Source organism: Engraulis encrasicolus, chromosome 22 (assembly GCF_034702125.1).
Source record: "Engraulis encrasicolus isolate BLACKSEA-1 chromosome 22, IST_EnEncr_1.0, whole genome shotgun sequence".
Taxonomy (NCBI): Eukaryota; Metazoa; Chordata; class Actinopteri; order Clupeiformes; family Engraulidae; genus Engraulis; species Engraulis encrasicolus.
In genome coordinates this window covers 25509945-25527070 of record NC_085878.1, presented here as the reverse complement: position 1 = coordinate 25527070, position 17126 = coordinate 25509945, and the positions used below count along the sequence as shown (strand labels likewise).

At 47.9% G+C, this 17126-nt stretch overlaps 1 protein-coding gene across 2 annotated transcripts in view; it reads right to left on the bottom strand.

Moving 5' to 3' along the window:
• Window positions 1–5529: 5529 nt before the first annotated feature.
• The window catches only part of glceb (glucuronic acid epimerase b), a 52952-nt gene continuing 41355 nt past the window's right edge, over window positions 5530–17126 (bottom strand). For both annotated transcript variants that reach the window (XM_063188678.1, XM_063188677.1), the window contains exons 4-5: window positions 14900–15145; window positions 5530–11940 (exon numbers count right to left, since the gene is read on the bottom strand). In XM_063188678.1, coding sequence (XP_063044748.1) covers window positions 10910–11940; window positions 14900–15145 — 1277 coding nt within the window. In that variant the 3' untranslated portion in view covers window positions 5530–10909. The remainder of the gene's footprint in view (window positions 11941–14899; window positions 15146–17126) is intronic.

The window sequence follows — 17126 nt, the reverse complement described above, 5'->3', positions numbered from 1 at the left end:
GGGGGGACAAAGGGGTCAGCCAGTGGCCCATAATTGGGTCCTCATTACATTGAATGTATTGGTTGGGGGGCCCTTTCAGAGGACTTTGTCCTCGGCTCAGTCAAAGCTGTCAGCGCCCCTGACTCATGGTATAACTTGCAGTATATTACTACAGCGTATGGCATGGAGGAGAGTGATATGGGCTAAGATTGAGTTCATCTTTAATTAGATGGCTCGTTTAATTAGAAAAGTTAATTATTCAATTAGAAAAATTAATAAGTAAAATAGAATTTCGTGACAGATCAGTCCTTCTTTGTACATTTAATTAATTCCACAGCTAGCAAGTCTTTTAATCTGACGTGTACGTCCTTGATGTCTAAAATGAACCTTCAAGGAGCATTTTCTTATTGTCCAAAATAGGCGTAGACCTACTTATACCACACTGTTTTTCAAAATGAAAAGTTCAAAATAGACAAATTAGGTCCCCTTGCTCCATACACTCCTGTGAGTGTAAGTCTGTTCATGCCACATATTTTTACAATGTTTTGGGAAAAGGTAACTACCTATATTGACTTGATTAAGTTGAAAGGGCAAGAGTTGTTGTTTCAAGCCCTTGAGGGGTGTATTAGCCATTTATCTTCACATGCTGGAAACAGGGCTAAATAAGTCCCCTCGTCAGGTGAGGACTGTTATTGACACGTTCAATACCCCTTTAAAGGGCAGTTGTAAGTTAATGGACCTCTGTGATTTTTTTTTTTCTGGTTTGTTGTGTTTGTTCAGGGCCTGACAACAAGTCCTAGCAACAACATCAACAGCAGCCCCCAGGGAGGAATGCTAAACATGGGCTTTGTTGTTTCTGAATACCACCTTATGACTGACTGAGAGAGTCTCTCTCTCTCTCTCTCTCTCTCTCTCTCTCTCTCTCTCTCTCTCTCTCTCTCTCTCTCTCTCTCTCTCTCTCTCTCTCTCTCTCTCTCTCTCTCTCTCTCAAGGAGCGTCTGGCTATCATCATAAATATACATCTACCAATGTGGCCTTGTATTTGAAGGAGCTCTCATAGTACACTCTCAATTACCTAGCTCTAGTACAGGTACCCTCCTCTTTTATAGAAAAAACAGGGTTACCATCTTGACATAAGTGTAGTCAATGGTGTCCTCCCTCCCCTCACCCTCCTTGTTTACGGTGTCTGTTTAACAGGTCTTGTACAACTCTACAAAGAGCTCTAAATGACCTTGAATCAGACAAAATTGCTCCGAGATGGCATTAAAAGCTAAGAAAAAAGAAGATAGATGCAGCAGAGAATGCTACATCTTACTGACCTTAATGGGCTTATGGTTCATTTTTGGAGCTTGACTTGAATAATGAGGCTCTTCGTATCTGTATTGAGCATAAAATTATTTCAAGTAATGTGCAAGAAACGCAATTTCAAATTCTTTGTATGACCAGTGCATGTAAAGAAATTGACAATAAACTTGACTTGACTTGACTTGACTTGTGTGGCCAGATTTATGTTATGTAAGTACTTTGAACTACAGATGATCGACTACGCAATGATAGACTACGTCCAGAGAAACTGACAGGGGTGACAAAGGGGTCTCTTGTTCCTGGTTCAGGGCGAGAGATGTAACCCAGAATTCGGTCCTCATTACGGGGGAGGGGCCTTTCAGATGATTCTGTCCTGTGGCCCCAGCCAAAGTCAGCCGCCCTGCATATTCCAGCCATTGGACTAACGCTGGATCTCAAATGGTACACTTGTGCACTTCAGTGTTCATGTTTCAGTGCGTATGCCGTATTAGTTATTACAGACTGAAACATAGTGCCCGAAGTGCACAAGTGCGCCATTTGAGATTCTGCATCAGTCAGTTTGGTTGCCTACAACACAATACCACCAGGTGGCAGTGTTGTCAAAGGGAGTGCGAGGTGCTGCTGAGAAGCATGCAAGGTTAACTGGATCACGTATTCCTCCTCCATCTGTTTCTCCTTTCTTTCTCCAGTCAGAGCGTTTCCCCGCCTGCCCTGCCTGCTTATTGTGTCATTCGACTGACGCAGATCTGCCGATTCTCTCCCCATTCCACAGCAAACACAGACATACGGTGGATGACACTGTTAAATATTTTGTCTCCTGCATCAGTGCATGGATTTTATTTTGCTTTCAATGCCATACTGCTGCTAGGAGTCGAGCCAAGGTGATTCACTCGAAGGCAGGATGGCAGGTGGGCTTAGAGTCTACACACAAGGGAATTTCAATTCACAAGAACGGGCAAGAGGAATGGGCTTGGTTAAGCAGAAGGAGAGAGAGAGAGAGAGAGAGAGAGAGAGAGAGAGAGAGAGAGAGAGAGAGAGAGAGAGAGAGAGAGAGAGAGAGAGAGAGAGAGAAGGGGTGGGCGTGTGTGTTCCAGGCAGTGCACATATGTTTCCATTTTCCCCCTTTTCTTCTTTTCCCCCCTTTTCTCTTCTTTCCCCCTTTTCTTAAAACCAGCTGCTAGTGGACAAACCAAGGTGAGGAGGACAACACCATATCATTCCATGCAACATCTCTTTTGTTTTCTGACTGTGTGTTCACTGTTTGTCGTTGTATGCAGCCAGCACACATGGGACGTTGTGTTTCTTTTTTTTATTTTTTCTTCAATTCCGTTTTGTCTGGCAGCGGCCTCTCGGCATAAGTACATGGGCTGCTTGGCCCTCTCTGCCCTCCCCTCCTCCATGTGATGCATAATTAAAGAGCGGTAGGCAGCCAGTGCCACGCCGCAGTGCCGGCCAGGCTGGGCCAGTCAGGGCCGGATTAATGCACAGGCTAGATATGGCTGAGGCCTAGGGGCCCCCACCTGCCAAGGGGCCCCTGATTGGCCAGAGGTCAAAATTGCAGACTTGTGATATTGAAAAATATCATCTGTTGTGTCAAATATAGCTTTACATTTTATTAATACTCCCGTCCATAGCTAGCAGACATATCCTTAATTCCTAGCTCGTAATTATGACACTGCCTATGTAATTCTGGTGCTAAATTTGCCTTCCTGGGGGCCCCACAGCAACCTGTAGCCTAGGGGCCCCGGGCCATGTTAATCCGGCCCTACAGGCTGAGCCAGGCAGGGGGAGGTGGGGTGGGCTTGGGGTGGTCTTGGGGCGTGGGTAGGGTAGGGTAGGGTAGGGTAGGGCAGGCCGAACCCCAGCGGGCACAATATGCCACCCTAACCACAGAGACGCCACCTCTTGACACTGCTGCCAGTGTCACTACAATCTGAACGGCACGTTGGGTCGAGCGGGGGGTGGGGGAGTTGGGGGACAGACAGTCAGACAACATGACAATGACAACGGCTTTGCATGTTTGCGTGTATGTGTGTGTGTGTGTGTGTGTGTGTGTGTGTGTGTGTGTGTGTGTGTGTGTGTGTGTGTGTGTGTGTGTGTGTGTGTGTGTGTGTGTGTATTTTGGCGTAAACAGCTATCAGAGCCAGAAAGCACTGGGTGGCATAGTGAAGTCAGACAGGAAGCAAAGTGAGGCCAGACCCATGAGAGAGAGAGAGAGAGAGAGAGAGAGAGAGAGAGAGAGAGAGAGAGAGAGAGAGAGGGGGGGGGGGGGGGTGAGAGAGAGAGAGAGAGAGAGAGAGAGAGAGAGAGAGAGAGAGAGAGAGAAAGGGAGGTACAACAGTGCTTTACAAACAGTATGTGAACAAAGTCGTGAAGAGGACCTCAGAAATGGGGGGGGAGAGATACAACAGTGTTTTAACGGTTTGTGGACCTCATGAAAAGAGAAAGAGAGAGACAAAGGAAAGAGAAGAGGATGGAAAAGAGGGGAAGGGAAGAGAGGGAAGAGCGAGAAAAAAACAAAAATAGCTTTGGTTTGAAAGTAAGTCTGGTGGCGGTGCCGGCTGGGAGCTGGTGCCTCGTCTGCATGTTCCTGGGGAGGTGATGTGTGAAAAATTCACTTTGCACGCTACATGACTTGTGCCCCCTGTCCTGGGAAGAAAAAGCAAGTGAAAGAAAGAAACAGAAACAACCCGACACATACGGTACACAAAACAGAAGAAAACAGCACACGCACACGCACACGCACACACACAAAATAGAAGAAAACAGCGTGCGCACGCACACACAGACACACACACACACACACACAGACGCACACACACACACACACACACACACACACACACACACACACACACACACACACACACACACACACACACACACACACACACACACACACAGACGCACACACTCTCTCACATCCCAGGCAAGCCCTACCCCCTACCTCCACCATCCCCCCAAATCTTTTTCTCTCTCCCTCATTGCCTCCATCATTCCCACCCCTGTCATCCGCCCACCCAGCCTGCCGCCCCCATCAAGTGGCACAATTGAATGACGGCGGGTTCACCCAGGTGGTAATCAGATCAGGTGGCCATTGAGGAGAGGAACTGCGCTTCACCTCCGCCCCCTCCTCTCCTCTCCTCCTCCGCTGCCTCCCAGCTTTCTTCGCCCCTCTCCTCTCCCTTCTCTCAACACCGCTCCTCTTCCCCCTTCACCATCTCCCTTCTCTACACCTTCACTCCACTCTCCCCCTCCACCTCTTCCTCTCATCCTGCCCTCCCAGCACTCTCCTCTCCTCTCTCCACCACCTCCCTACTCTCTTCAACCCCACTCCTCTAAACCTTCCGCTCTCCTCTCCATATCCATCTCCCCCTTCAGCACTCCACTCCAGCCCACCAACCGCTAGCTCGCCCGCCTGGCCTCTCGCAGCTCCATGAATTCCTCTAATGCCATCAGCGTCATCCAGCCCAAGGGTCTGTAGCTATGGACAGGCAGGGGGGTAGCCAGGCAGGGGGACCGTGAGAGAGGGGTGGGGGTTAGCTACTGTAGGCAGGCAGGGGGACCGTGAGACAGGGGTGGGGGGTTGCCGTTGCCGTTAGCAGGGGAGCGGGTCCTGGGGCCTGGGCAACTCATTAACGGCAGGAGACAAACTCCCCGTCAGGATGGAGGTAATGCCATTAGACCTTGAGCGAATAGAGGGGGGGGTGGGTTAGGTGTGTGTGTGTGTGCGTGTGTGTGTGTGTGTGTGTGTTTTGCTAAGTGAGAGATGGGATGAGGAAAGGCCAGGACAGACCTGGCAGTTCACAATCTGATTCTCTCTCCCACACACGCACGCGCACTCACACACACGCACACGCTTGCTCGCAAACTCAGGCTGAGAGACTCCACTGGCTTTTATGGCCTGCTGAGACACACCTCATCAAGGGCCGGACTGATTAGTTGCACAGGCACTATATAACAACCCCCTACTCAGGCTTAGGAGAGTGCGTGTGTGTGTGTGTGTGTGTGTATGTGTGTGTGTGTGTGTGTGTGTGCGTGTGCGCGTGTGTGTGGAGAATTACAAAAGGGGAATCTGGGTAAGAGGCACCGCAGTTGTGTATGTGTTTGTGCACCGCACTTGTGCATGCATGGCATATTAACTTAACCTTTCAATATTTAAACTCCAGCTTTAATTTTTTAAAAGTGCTTTGACATTTCGTAGGTCAACAACAGAAAAAAAAAACCAGAAGAGAACGCTTTTAAGAAAAGATGCCTTTATTTTTACAACTTTTTAAAAAGCAATTTAAAGCACAAAGATTGAAGTTCTTTTTTTATATAAACATCTTTTTTTCCTTCTCCTGCATAAAAATGGTCACATGTGCACATTGTGCTTGGATTGCAAAGTTTGTACAACCTTTCTGGATGCTTGTCGCTAACAGCAACCCAGGAAATGGTTTATTGCATACGTCACATGTGGCTGGGGGGCGGGGTCACACACACATGGCAATACACGATGGGGGGCAGTGATGGGCAACTTGTATTCAATAGCTACAATGCAGTGCCACATATTCCAAATGACTTGGTTTTACCGATCAACACTGACCTATACATGGGTTTTAAATTTTTGTTTTCTCCTGGCTGCGCGACACTAGCTGCACACAACTCAACCTCTGATTGTTGGAAACCGTTGTCGGTCAAAAAATTAGCTCACGTGGTTGGCTGCCAGTGTCTTGCCCCTCCTCACAACATGATGTTCATAAAGACGGTAAACCCATGTATTTGGACAAGCCAATTCTGGGGTGCATTTCTTGAAACCAAAGTTGCTTACTACATTAGCTACTTCGTTGTTCTCGATGCATTTTCCCATTGGCAACTGCCGAAGTTGCTAACAGGCCAACAACTTCTCTTTTGAGAAATACACCCCAGGACATTTGGAATATGTGGCACTGGATTGTTGCTTCTGAATTCAGGTTGCCCATCACTGGAGGAGGGGGTCGAGGGTAGGAGGAAGAGACATCGAGATGATCAGGCATTCTTCTAATACACAGTGAACAACACTAGCAGCTTCCCAAAGAAAGGTGTTGCACATTGTCCAGAAATGAAAACAAACCAAACAAAAAGAAAATGATGTGAATAAATAATGATAGAAAAAAAAAATGTAACAGATTTACTAAATGTTGTGCTTTAGTGCTGTTCCCTTTGATAGATAGACAGCTCACCCTATGACAAAAGAAGAAAGGCTCCCCTACTCCAATGGAAGAAATTCAAGATGTCCCGCTACCAGAAAAAGCTACATCCCCCCACCAAACCTCCCTAAAGAATAAAACTCAAACAAATAATGCCACCACCAAGTCCTTTTTTTTTATACAAAGCTTAATTGAAGTCTCGTCACAATCGGTATACAGTCTTGTCTAGAATCCCTTGCATGCTCCACATAAAACGCAAACAGCGAGGACTTTAAAACTCTTTTACATAGGCAGTTTTCTCCTCTGGGGAGCTGGAGACAGACAGACGTTGCGTTGCGAGGCGATGCTTCGCTCCGTCGCATCGCACGGACGCTTTCTTCCAGGAGACAAGCGACACCATGGCACCATCAGCACGTAAACAAATACAATGACACATGAAATGCAATAGCCAGGCAGGCTTTTCAAAAAAGACTTTGGTATTAACAGAAAAAAAGAAAGAAGCAAGCCATATATAGTCCCTCGTAATGACGGTTAAATTTCCCTTTACAAAAAAAATAAAATAATAATAAAACAGACATACTGCGCGTTAAGTCCCATTATGTGGCAAATGTGCATAGTAAGAGACATGAAGGACCTATAAAAATAAAAAATGAAGATGCTATCATCAGGCAGGCTGCCCTCAGCCTCAGCCCCGGCGTCATGAGCAAAACAAATGGTCCGAGACGCCATGACGATCCCATCACCGTGGCCTTTTTCCCCGGTGACAGCATGGAGCATTGCTGCTACGCTACTACTACAGTATACTCTCCAAAGGGTTCCGGAACACTCCGGAACAGTGAGGATTAGTGCGCCGACTGACGAGACGGATGTGCCTGGGGTGCAGTCACAGTCACAGCAACAGCCACAGCTGAAACTGAAGCGCACTGCACTGATGTGACCCTGTCAGACAGATGTTTTGCAGCCTGGCATGCTTTTGTCAGTCAGTGCGCACAGCACAGGACTGTCAGTACTCATCTATAAAGCACATCTGGAGCCCCCTCGACTCCTATTAAACAATGATGGCTGTTAGCTCGCAATGTGAACGACTGTCAACAGACCAAACATAATACCACACAGCATGGGGCTTACTGTATGTGGAGGGAGTGAGGGAGGAGAGAGTGAGTAAATGAATGATTGAGTTATTGAGTGAGTGAGTGAGTGAGTGAGTGAGTGGAAGATCTTGGTGCAGTAGGTGGTAGGTTCAGTGGAAAGCTTTGAAATATTCAGGCACAAAAAAAACAAGTCTGTAAGTCTGGCGACTGAAGACTTATCTAGTTGAGTGGCACAGTGTGTTTTTGTTTTTGTTTGTTTTTCTTTTTTTTTGACCAGCCACCAGACTAAAGAAGATAATATTAGGTCATAGCTTATGAATGTGATGCGGGAATGATAATACAAAAATACAGAATAATACAAAATAAAAATAAAAAAAGCTTGCTTGCTTGACTGTTGGTGTCTGCGGAATAGGGAAGGATTGGGGGAAAACGGCGATCAGCACAATTTTGTGCTGCCTTTAAAAAAAAAAAGTCCAGCATCTGACCGGCATCTAGAATTACAATTCACTGACTGCATGCACTGGCGGAGCAGAGCAGAGCAGATGAGCGTGCATCTTTAAGACTGCAGGGCTGTAATCCCTCCTCAGCGCCCAGTCCTCTTAACCAACGGTATTAACAACGGCCGAGCTACGCGCACCTCCACACTTAGGCACAAGCACAATCAAAAGCCCAGAGATTAACCAGGTTAAGCCAGCGCCAAACAAGGGGATGACAGAAAGGACCAGCTGTCATGGGCCACCGACCACCACGGCTACGAGGGGACATCTCGGCCAGCAGTGATGTCCAGACATTTCCCCTCGGTGGCTGTAATGACACCGGCAATCCATTCTGTTCTGCTTGTTGTCAGGGCAGTTGACAGTAGGGGACAAACGGGTCAGGTGTCTCAGGCCCAGGGAGAGAGGAGGCCCAGAATTGGGTTCTCATTTGCATTGTAGGTATTTGTCCCTGGGCCCAAACAAAGCTGTCAGCAGCCCTGTCCTGCTAGCTGTCATTTGCCAGTGACCAAATTGAGGCTGGGCCGCTTGCTTTGACAACAAAGAGACAGTCACGGAAAAAAAACCCCACATTTGCAAAACAAGCCAGCGCAGAAACACAATCCCACCGTGCGTCTGAATGGCAAAGCATCTTATTAAACATAAAAACAAAGTGATGTGAATTCAGCAAATTGAAACTTAAACTGACAAAATGATGTATGCTTACTTGCAGTGAGACAAACCAAAAAGAGATGTCTTGAAATAAAAGCGATGAAGAATTCAAAAAAGAGGAGACGAGAGGAGAGAGGAGGAGGAGGAAGAGGGGGTTATGTGAGCTACTATTGAGTTCCAGCTGCCAAAAGCATCTTGCTCCAACAATAAGCGACGAGGGACAGCTAGTGGTCTCATGGATCAGAAGAGAAGATAAAAACAAAGCTAATGTTTTATCCAAAAACAATTCCCTTATATATTCTCCCCCTCTGTGTCGTTGAGGGGGGGAGATACAAAAACCAAGGCAAGGGAGCCTGAAATGAAATGGAAAAACAAAAGAAAGTGGCATTTTGAAATCCACTGAGCTTCTGGGTTTCACTACATACAGGACTGGATATAATGTGTCGAGAGAGTCATACAAGGCATTTACTATCACACGAGTAAAGTGCAAAAGGTCTTCAACTTGAAGCAAAGATGAGAAGAGGTTTGAAGTTACGACCTTCAAAACTAGAGCCGGCCTTAACACCACCAATTTTGAGTTGGATTTTCTTTTTTTTTCATCCGTCTTGCGTCTTCTTTTCAGTTAGTCTTTTGACACAGAGCAAATCAATTTCAGCTCATTTCAAGATCCGTCTGCTTTCTGCCACTGACCGGACAGGAGTGACAGCAAAGAAGGAGGAGGGGAACACAACTGTGTAGTCATGCTACTCTGCGTAGGTCAAAATGTGCTAATCCTCTTTTTTTCCCTTTAACGTCTTGGTCTACACAGCAAGCCCCTCCCATCACTAATACTACCAAAGCAAGCAGGACAAACTGAGTTAGTTGCCACTACCAACACCACAAGCACCACCACCCTCTCCCCAACGTCCTACCCCACACCTCCATCCTACTTCCACCACACACCCCACCTCCAAAACCACCACCCACTTCCTGTCTTTGATGAGGAGCGTTTAGTAATAGCTGGTTTGTGGGCAAAGCCATAGCCTTGCACAGCGCCTGAGCTCCTTTGCAAATGCATCATTTTAGCGAAGCGCACCGCCACCTTCCCCCCATAACCGTCAGCAGCACCGTTCCCACTAACCTGAGAACATCATACCAAAACCCTAACTGGATTATACGGCCCTGGTCTCTCTGCAGCATAAAAACAGACAATGTGATTGTGGTGAGGTTCTAGTCGCCAGGGGAGCAGGGGAGGGAGGGGGGAATATTATGGGCTGGGTTGGACTGGGCTGGGCTGGGCTTAGGGTGGGGGGTATATCCGGAACTAGTCTATGCTCCTCAGGGAGAGAGTCAGGCTAGTGCACAGGAAGGAAGAGGGGAAGGCTAGCGGCTTTTCCGTTCCCGTTTCTGCAACGGCGAGATCACTCATGGTCCAATAACAGTGTTAACCAAGGTCATCAGCATGATTAATGTTTCAAATCTTACTAAATCAGGGACTCCTATTTTAGTTCGCGTAAAACCACTGTTTGTAAAAAAGGCAGATCTTTTCTCGCACATAAATGTTATTCTTTTTTTGTCTTTTTTGATACCTTTGATGAGTTATTTTCTTCTATAACAATAGAGAATTTGCTTCTGCGATATCCATAATCATGTTACATGTTTGGTTTTATCTGGCTAATAACGAACAATTCTTAGCTTTAACGCTCAGCTTCTCACACGAAAATGAACCCACACATTTTCCCCCGCAAGTTAATAACTCCCCCCTGCTTATATATTCCAGGCCTGGAGAAATATCTCTCTCGTGTGTCTGTGTCGACTCAGAAATAATAAAATACCCCCTCAACCCCACTGCCATCAGAAAATGGCAAACTGCTAGAAGCCACAACTTCTTTGTATGCATTACCTCTATCACAGCAAAGATAAGCACTGCAATTACAGTTTCGAGAAAAGAAAACTGCGCCACTACAAAAGAGTTCAGTTACTTCTCTAGGCTGGGGGAAACTGCAACACACAATCACATCCATTTTTCTTGCTACAGTACAGACACTGTTGTCTGTCCTCTATATTCCAACGCCAGCCACATGGGGGTTGTTTGACTGGACGGACCCCTCGGGTGTTGGCATTGGCACTGGCACTAGCTTTGCCACGCCACGCCACACCATACCACCCTGTGCCCATCCTACGTCCCCTGCCCCTGGGCTTTGGGGGATTTTGGTGAGCCGCTTGGTAAGTCCTTAGTTCCTTAGTTGTGCTTGGCCCTCACTCCTTTCAGGTAGCTCTTCCAGCGCTTCACAAAGTCCCTAAAGACGGGCGAGTTGTCTATGGTGCCCAGTAGCTGCAGCTGGTTGATGTGCGTGGTGTGGTAGTCCCAGCGCGCCAGGTTGGGCGCCGAGCCCAGCATGAAGTGCCTCAGGTCGTATATGGTGCCCGAGCCCGTGTCGTAGAGCGGCAGCATAGCCTTGAGCGACTCCATGCCCTTGGCGAACAGCTGGCCCGCCTCCTTGCCCGCCACCTTGTCGCGTCCGGCCGTCTCCGCCAGGTCGTACAGACCAATCAGCGAGTAGATGAAGCCGTTGAGGACGAAGGACGAAGGGGTGGTGGGGTACTCCTCGTACCAGTCGTAGCGGCTCATGAAGACGGCCTTGACGCCGTGCTGCTCCGACGGCAGCTTGTAGGGCCCCGTGGCCTTCAGCGCCGCCTTCAGGTACACCTCGTCCTTGGTGAGCAGGTAGGCACGCACCAGCGTGGACATGGCCTGGCCCTGCGCCATGGCCGAGTACCAGCCGGGCTCCAGCGCCCGAAAGCCCTCGCCCAGCTTGCGGGTCACCATGATGGGCCAGCCACCGCGCTCGTCCTGGTTGCGCACCAGCCAGTCGCTGGCCGCGTAGAAGGCGGCCATGTGCGAAGTGGTGGAGATGGTCACGTTGTCGATGGCGCCGCGGCCGCGCAGCACCAGCTTGACGACGCGCCGCGGCATGGTCTTGGTGGCCTTGACGGCTTTGGTGTTGGACAGGCCGATGCCTTTGCGGAGGTCCGTCAGGAGGTCGCGCGTCACCGTGGTCCAGGAGGTGCGCGGCCCGATGCCGTAGGTGATGTCACGGTCCTTGAAGGCGATGAGCTGCGTGCTGGTAACGTAGTGGATGACGAACGGCGGGCCCTTCTCCGTGGTCTCCAGGACGACCGAGACGCTGCCGTTGGAGACGAACTTCAAGTCAAAGGAGATGATGAAGTCCTTGGAGTTTCCCAGAAGAAGAGTCACCCCCTCAGAGTTGTCTGCAGAAAACGGATAGAGAGAAAAAAGGAGAGAGAGAGAGAGAGAGAGACCGAGGACAGAGAAGAAGAAGAGAGAAAAAAATAAAGTTTTTAGACATCTTCTCATTAACAGCAGCAGAAGCCCTCGCTGCACAGTTTTGCTCCGACAAAATATGCACAGATCTGAAAAAGAAAGAAAAGAAAAGAAGAAAAAAAGAATCCCCCACAATTCCCCCGGGGAAGCCGATGCACGTGTCACCAGCACTCTCGGAAGGTAATTAGAGAGCCTCGACTGAGGGAGAGAGAGGAAAGCCTAGCAAATGTGGCTCACAGCCTAGCAACCCAAATAATAAAATAATTATTTAGACGTTTTCTTTTTTCTGTCTTTTTATATATATATAAAAAGAGGGGGGGGGGGGGCAAAAAGCACACAATCCGTCAGAGTAAAAAGCTTGTGCTCAGTGCTTCATCTCATCTCATTTCTATAAACAGCTGGTCTAGCAGACGCCTCGCTCCGCACCGCACCCCACCGCATCACATCACCGAGGGAAGATTGCTTCAACGTCAGGCTCCAATCAATCTGCTTAGAGAGAGAATGCAGAAAGTGCCGATTCACCTCTCAACGTTGCTACAGCTTTGGCTTGGAGTGCATGTTGGCTTTCCAAATCTTTCTCCACACACTTTAACTTCTCTCTCAGATCCACCATGCCTGCCTGCCTGCCTGGAGATACACTTTTTGTTTTTAAAGGTTCCAGTTGTGCAAAAACAAAGACACAGCAGAAAAGAGAGTGTGAGAGTGTGAGAGAGAGAGAGAGAGAGAGAGTGTGAGAGAGTGTGAGAGAGAGTGTGAGAGAGAGAGAGAGAGAGAGAGAGAGAGAGCACCTCCGGATACTCTTTTGTTGTTAAGTCTCCAGTTCTGCAAAAACAAAGCCACAGGAAAGAGGACGCCAAAGAGAGGGAGAGAGAGAAAGATAGAGACAAGAAAAAGCCATGGATCGCCCTAAGTCAATTCACAGCAAGAGCAGGAGGATGTAAGCGAGCCAACTGAGGAGAGGAGAGAGGAGAGCAGAGAGAGACTGGTCTGGCAGGCAGGCCATTCCTACTGCTGTTTAATGCACTCATAAATCCATTACTTAAGGCAATCCTAGGAGTAAGTGGATTTGTACTGTGGCCCTGTGATTAGTCTGGCATCAATAAAGGATGAGTAGGGAATACATAAGAGATCCCATCTCCTCTCTCTCACTACTTATCAAGCCCCACAATGCCGACCAGGGCTGGGCAACACCACACCACCACCACTTCTCCACAGCCAGCCTCCATCCGGCCGGCCAACCGGCTCCATCCAGAGAAGATCGATGCCTCAGGTGATGACACCAATTACGGACTGCCTCAACAACAGGCCTGCTAATTCCGAGGCGCTATTGATTGGTGTGGGCTAAAATGCATTAGTGCATTATGAACGACAAAAATACATATCAGCACAGCAGGAGCAGAAGCAGAGGCAGCGGTGGTGGTGGCTTCATTCCCTCCAGCCAGCCAGTCACTCAAGGCTTTTTGTTTTGGGAAGGGGTGGGGAGGTGGAAATTATACAAGCTGACCACATGTTCCCACACTCTGTCAACAAACAGACAGACTGACGCACGCGCATACACAGACAGACTCACACACACACACACGCGCGCACAGATAGACAGGCTCAAGCACACACACACGCGCACAAGCACGCACTCAGAAAAGTACAGTAGGCAGGCAGGCACACAAACACACACATACAGACCACATCCGACTGCTTGGCTGGTATGCATGAATATTTCTGTCAGAAAACGTGCATTAAATTAGGTTGTTAAAAGTCTCAGGGGGATGTTAAAATCTGTGCGGTGTTTGGGCAACACCAGGCAGCTGTACACTCTGAAGTGGGAGAGAGGCGGTCTGACGTAGTAAATAAATAGACTGACTGAGGCACATACACGTACATAGTATCTCAACGAAGGCCCACATACACATACACATACACACTCACTAACACACATGCATACATACAAACATACACAACCACACACCGACGCACACCCAACAGATGGGTCATCTAAAAAAAAAAAAAAGATACATATTTTAATTTAAAAAAAATAATAATTAAAAAAAAATAAACCGTGGCTCTGACTGGCCACCTTGTTCTCCCCTGAGGAAAGCAGAGCAGAGCAGAGCAGAGCAGAGGAGAGGCTGCCGTGTCTGGGTGCATTACCCTCAGCGGTTACGGCCAGGTAATGATACTGAGCCCCCCCGATACAGACCCCTCAACCCCCCTTCAGGGCCCTCTCAGCCCCTGGCAGCCACCGCTCACCACGCCGGGGGAAATTGAACAGACATTAAAACATCTCCAGTCGAGCCTGCCAGTGGGCAAACAGTTTTGACAGCCGCCCACTTTGAAGCTTAACAAGTCATAAATAAATAAATAAATGGGAAAAAAAACTTTAAAAGCAGAAAATAAGCCTTGTCAACGGCAGGAGTTTATCCCTGCCAAGACTTACTCAGCCCACAGAGTCAGATGGGATGCTGTATGTGTGATCACGTTATTGCCATCAGATACATTTAGTCTGCTGGACTCTAGGGCTTTCTTTCGCAGTTACAGAGTTGAGTGTAAGTTTTGATCAATGTCCTAAAACTGTAATTCACTTCAATGGCAATACTAAAAGCCCTGCGTAACTAGCCTAATTATCATCGACTTTCAAATCTCTTCGAGACTTGGTCTGACCAAAAGCATAACAATTAACATTTCCCAAACGGCATGGTTGACCCGCCTCCCTTAGTTTGCTAATGGTTGTTTGCTTCCCGACAAAGAGGGAGGAGTTCCCATTTTTTGGGGGAGCTCAGAAACTATATTTGTATTGCTCTTGGCCTGACTAGAAGCAATGCTGGAGGTGTTGCGTCACTAGGAGGGCACAGCCTGGCTTCTGCATAACAGCAATGAATGATTCCCCACCTGGCGCGCTGAACTGTCGTACGGAGGAGGCGCGGCTCTTGTCGTAGGCCCTGGTGAGGGAGCAGCCCTTGGGGATGGCCCAGGCGGTGGCGCCGGCCCTGCTGTCCCGCTCCTCGGCCGTGTCGTACATCTCCACGTGCGGCGGCCGCTCCGTCAGGTTCTTGCTGTAGTGGCTCAGGCCGTACTGCGCTATCTGGATGGCGTAGAAGTAGCCCTGCGGTCCCCACTGCGTGGACAGGGGCACACCTGGTGGGGGAGGGAAGAGAGAAGAGAAGAGGAGAACGAGAGTCACATATGACGCATTGAGGAGGAGAGGAACCCACAGCAGGAGGGTCAAAGACGTCCAAAAAGGAACTGTCATTCAGTGTAACGGATACCTTCTGCTGACTGTAACTGTAAGAAACATTACTCTTTTTATTTTATTTTTTTCCAGTGAATTCATGAAAGCCTCGGCTGTCATCCATTCACTTGAAACAATTTAAAAATCATGTTTTTTTACAGTTACAGTCAGCAGAAGGTATCCGTTACACTGAATGACAGTTCCTTTTTGGACGTCTTTGACCCAGGAGCATTCCACACAGCAGGTTAGGTAACAGTGGAGAGGAACAGGAGCCATGAAGAAGCTTTGACAACACCTAAGAACAGAGTCACATGTGGCGTTGAGGCACTCCTGCAAGTAACAGGGGAGAACAAGAATCACATATGAGGCGTTGAGGCACACCTGCAGGTAACAGTGGAGTGGAAGAGTAGCATACAGTATCAGGCTGAGGCACGCATAAGAACATGAGTCTCATATCAGGATTTGAGGCACACCTAAGAGTCACATATGAGGTTATGAGGTATGCCTGCAGGTGACAGAAGAGGAGAGGAGAGGAGAGGAGAGGAGAGGAGAGGAGAGGAGAGGAGAGGAGAGGAGAGGAGAGGAGAGGAGAGGAGAGGAGAGGAGAGGAGAGGAGAGGAACATATGAGCCTGAGGCACTCATTTAAGAACAAGTCACATATGCGGTTTTGGGATACACCTGGCTACAGGTTACAGTGGAGAAGAGCAAGAGTCATGCGCAGTAGGAGCCAGTGATTTGGCACCATGTTTCCACATGTTTCCTTGACTGCACCATGCAAGGTTCTTGCAATTCCGTGGCAATCTCCATTTAGCCCCCACACACTGAACATCCCATGGAAGTCACATGGTATACACATGGCAGGAGAGAGAATAGATGGCTTCTACTGAATGAAGCGTTGAGGCACACCCAAGAGAGACACAGCAGCAGAAGAATAACACAGAGGGTAGCCTCATCCTTTGAGGCTAGTCCTCAAGGGTTTCACAAAAAGATAAATACTAGAGAAAATGTTTTTTACCCCCTGTGCATTTTTGTATTGCACATGCAATGCAACCACAAAATACAGGCCTTAAGCAGTTCTTCTAGGGTTATAGAATGGAAGAAAAATGTAGAAATGTCACAATATTACAGTTCACAGAATATCTATGCCAGATTTTCTAGGGTTGTGCAATATCTTCACAATGCTTTGTGACATTAAGGAAAACAACACTGCTTAAGGATGATTTCCTTTCCGTGTAGCCCATGAAAAATGCATTACTACTGACTACTTGAAATGAAGCGTTTTCATAATATGACCAGCCATAAAAATATATTTCAGATTTTCCAGGGCTGCATTAATGATTCAGCAATTCTACAGTATTATACATCCACACAATGTAGGCAGTGATGGGCAAAATTGATTCATTAGTTACAATGCAGTGTCACATATTCCAAATGACTTGTTTCACCTGTCAAATTCAGCCAAGTGATTGGCTGATTACCTGGCTGCATTGGACAGGTAAAATAAGGTCATTTCTCCTTTGGGATATGTGGCAGTAGATTGTAACTTAACTAATGAATCAAATTTGCCCATGTAGGCCATATGGCACATCTTCCAGGTCATACATAAAATCTGCATTTTCACAAAACTAACTAACTCGCAGACACTCTAGGATTGTATTTAATGAAAGCATGCGTCATTTTCACAAGCTGTGCTTGACCCAAGCAAAAGTCTTTATCGAAGCGGCTCACAGTTATTTAGGCAGAGGGCACAGGGTATCCAGGCCATCAGAGGCACTTCAGCAATGGATGAGGGTGTAGGAGACTACAATCTTCCTACCAATACGGGATTTAAACATGGCACCAACCTTTGGCACGAATATTTCAAGATGGACTCCCTAAGCATTAGT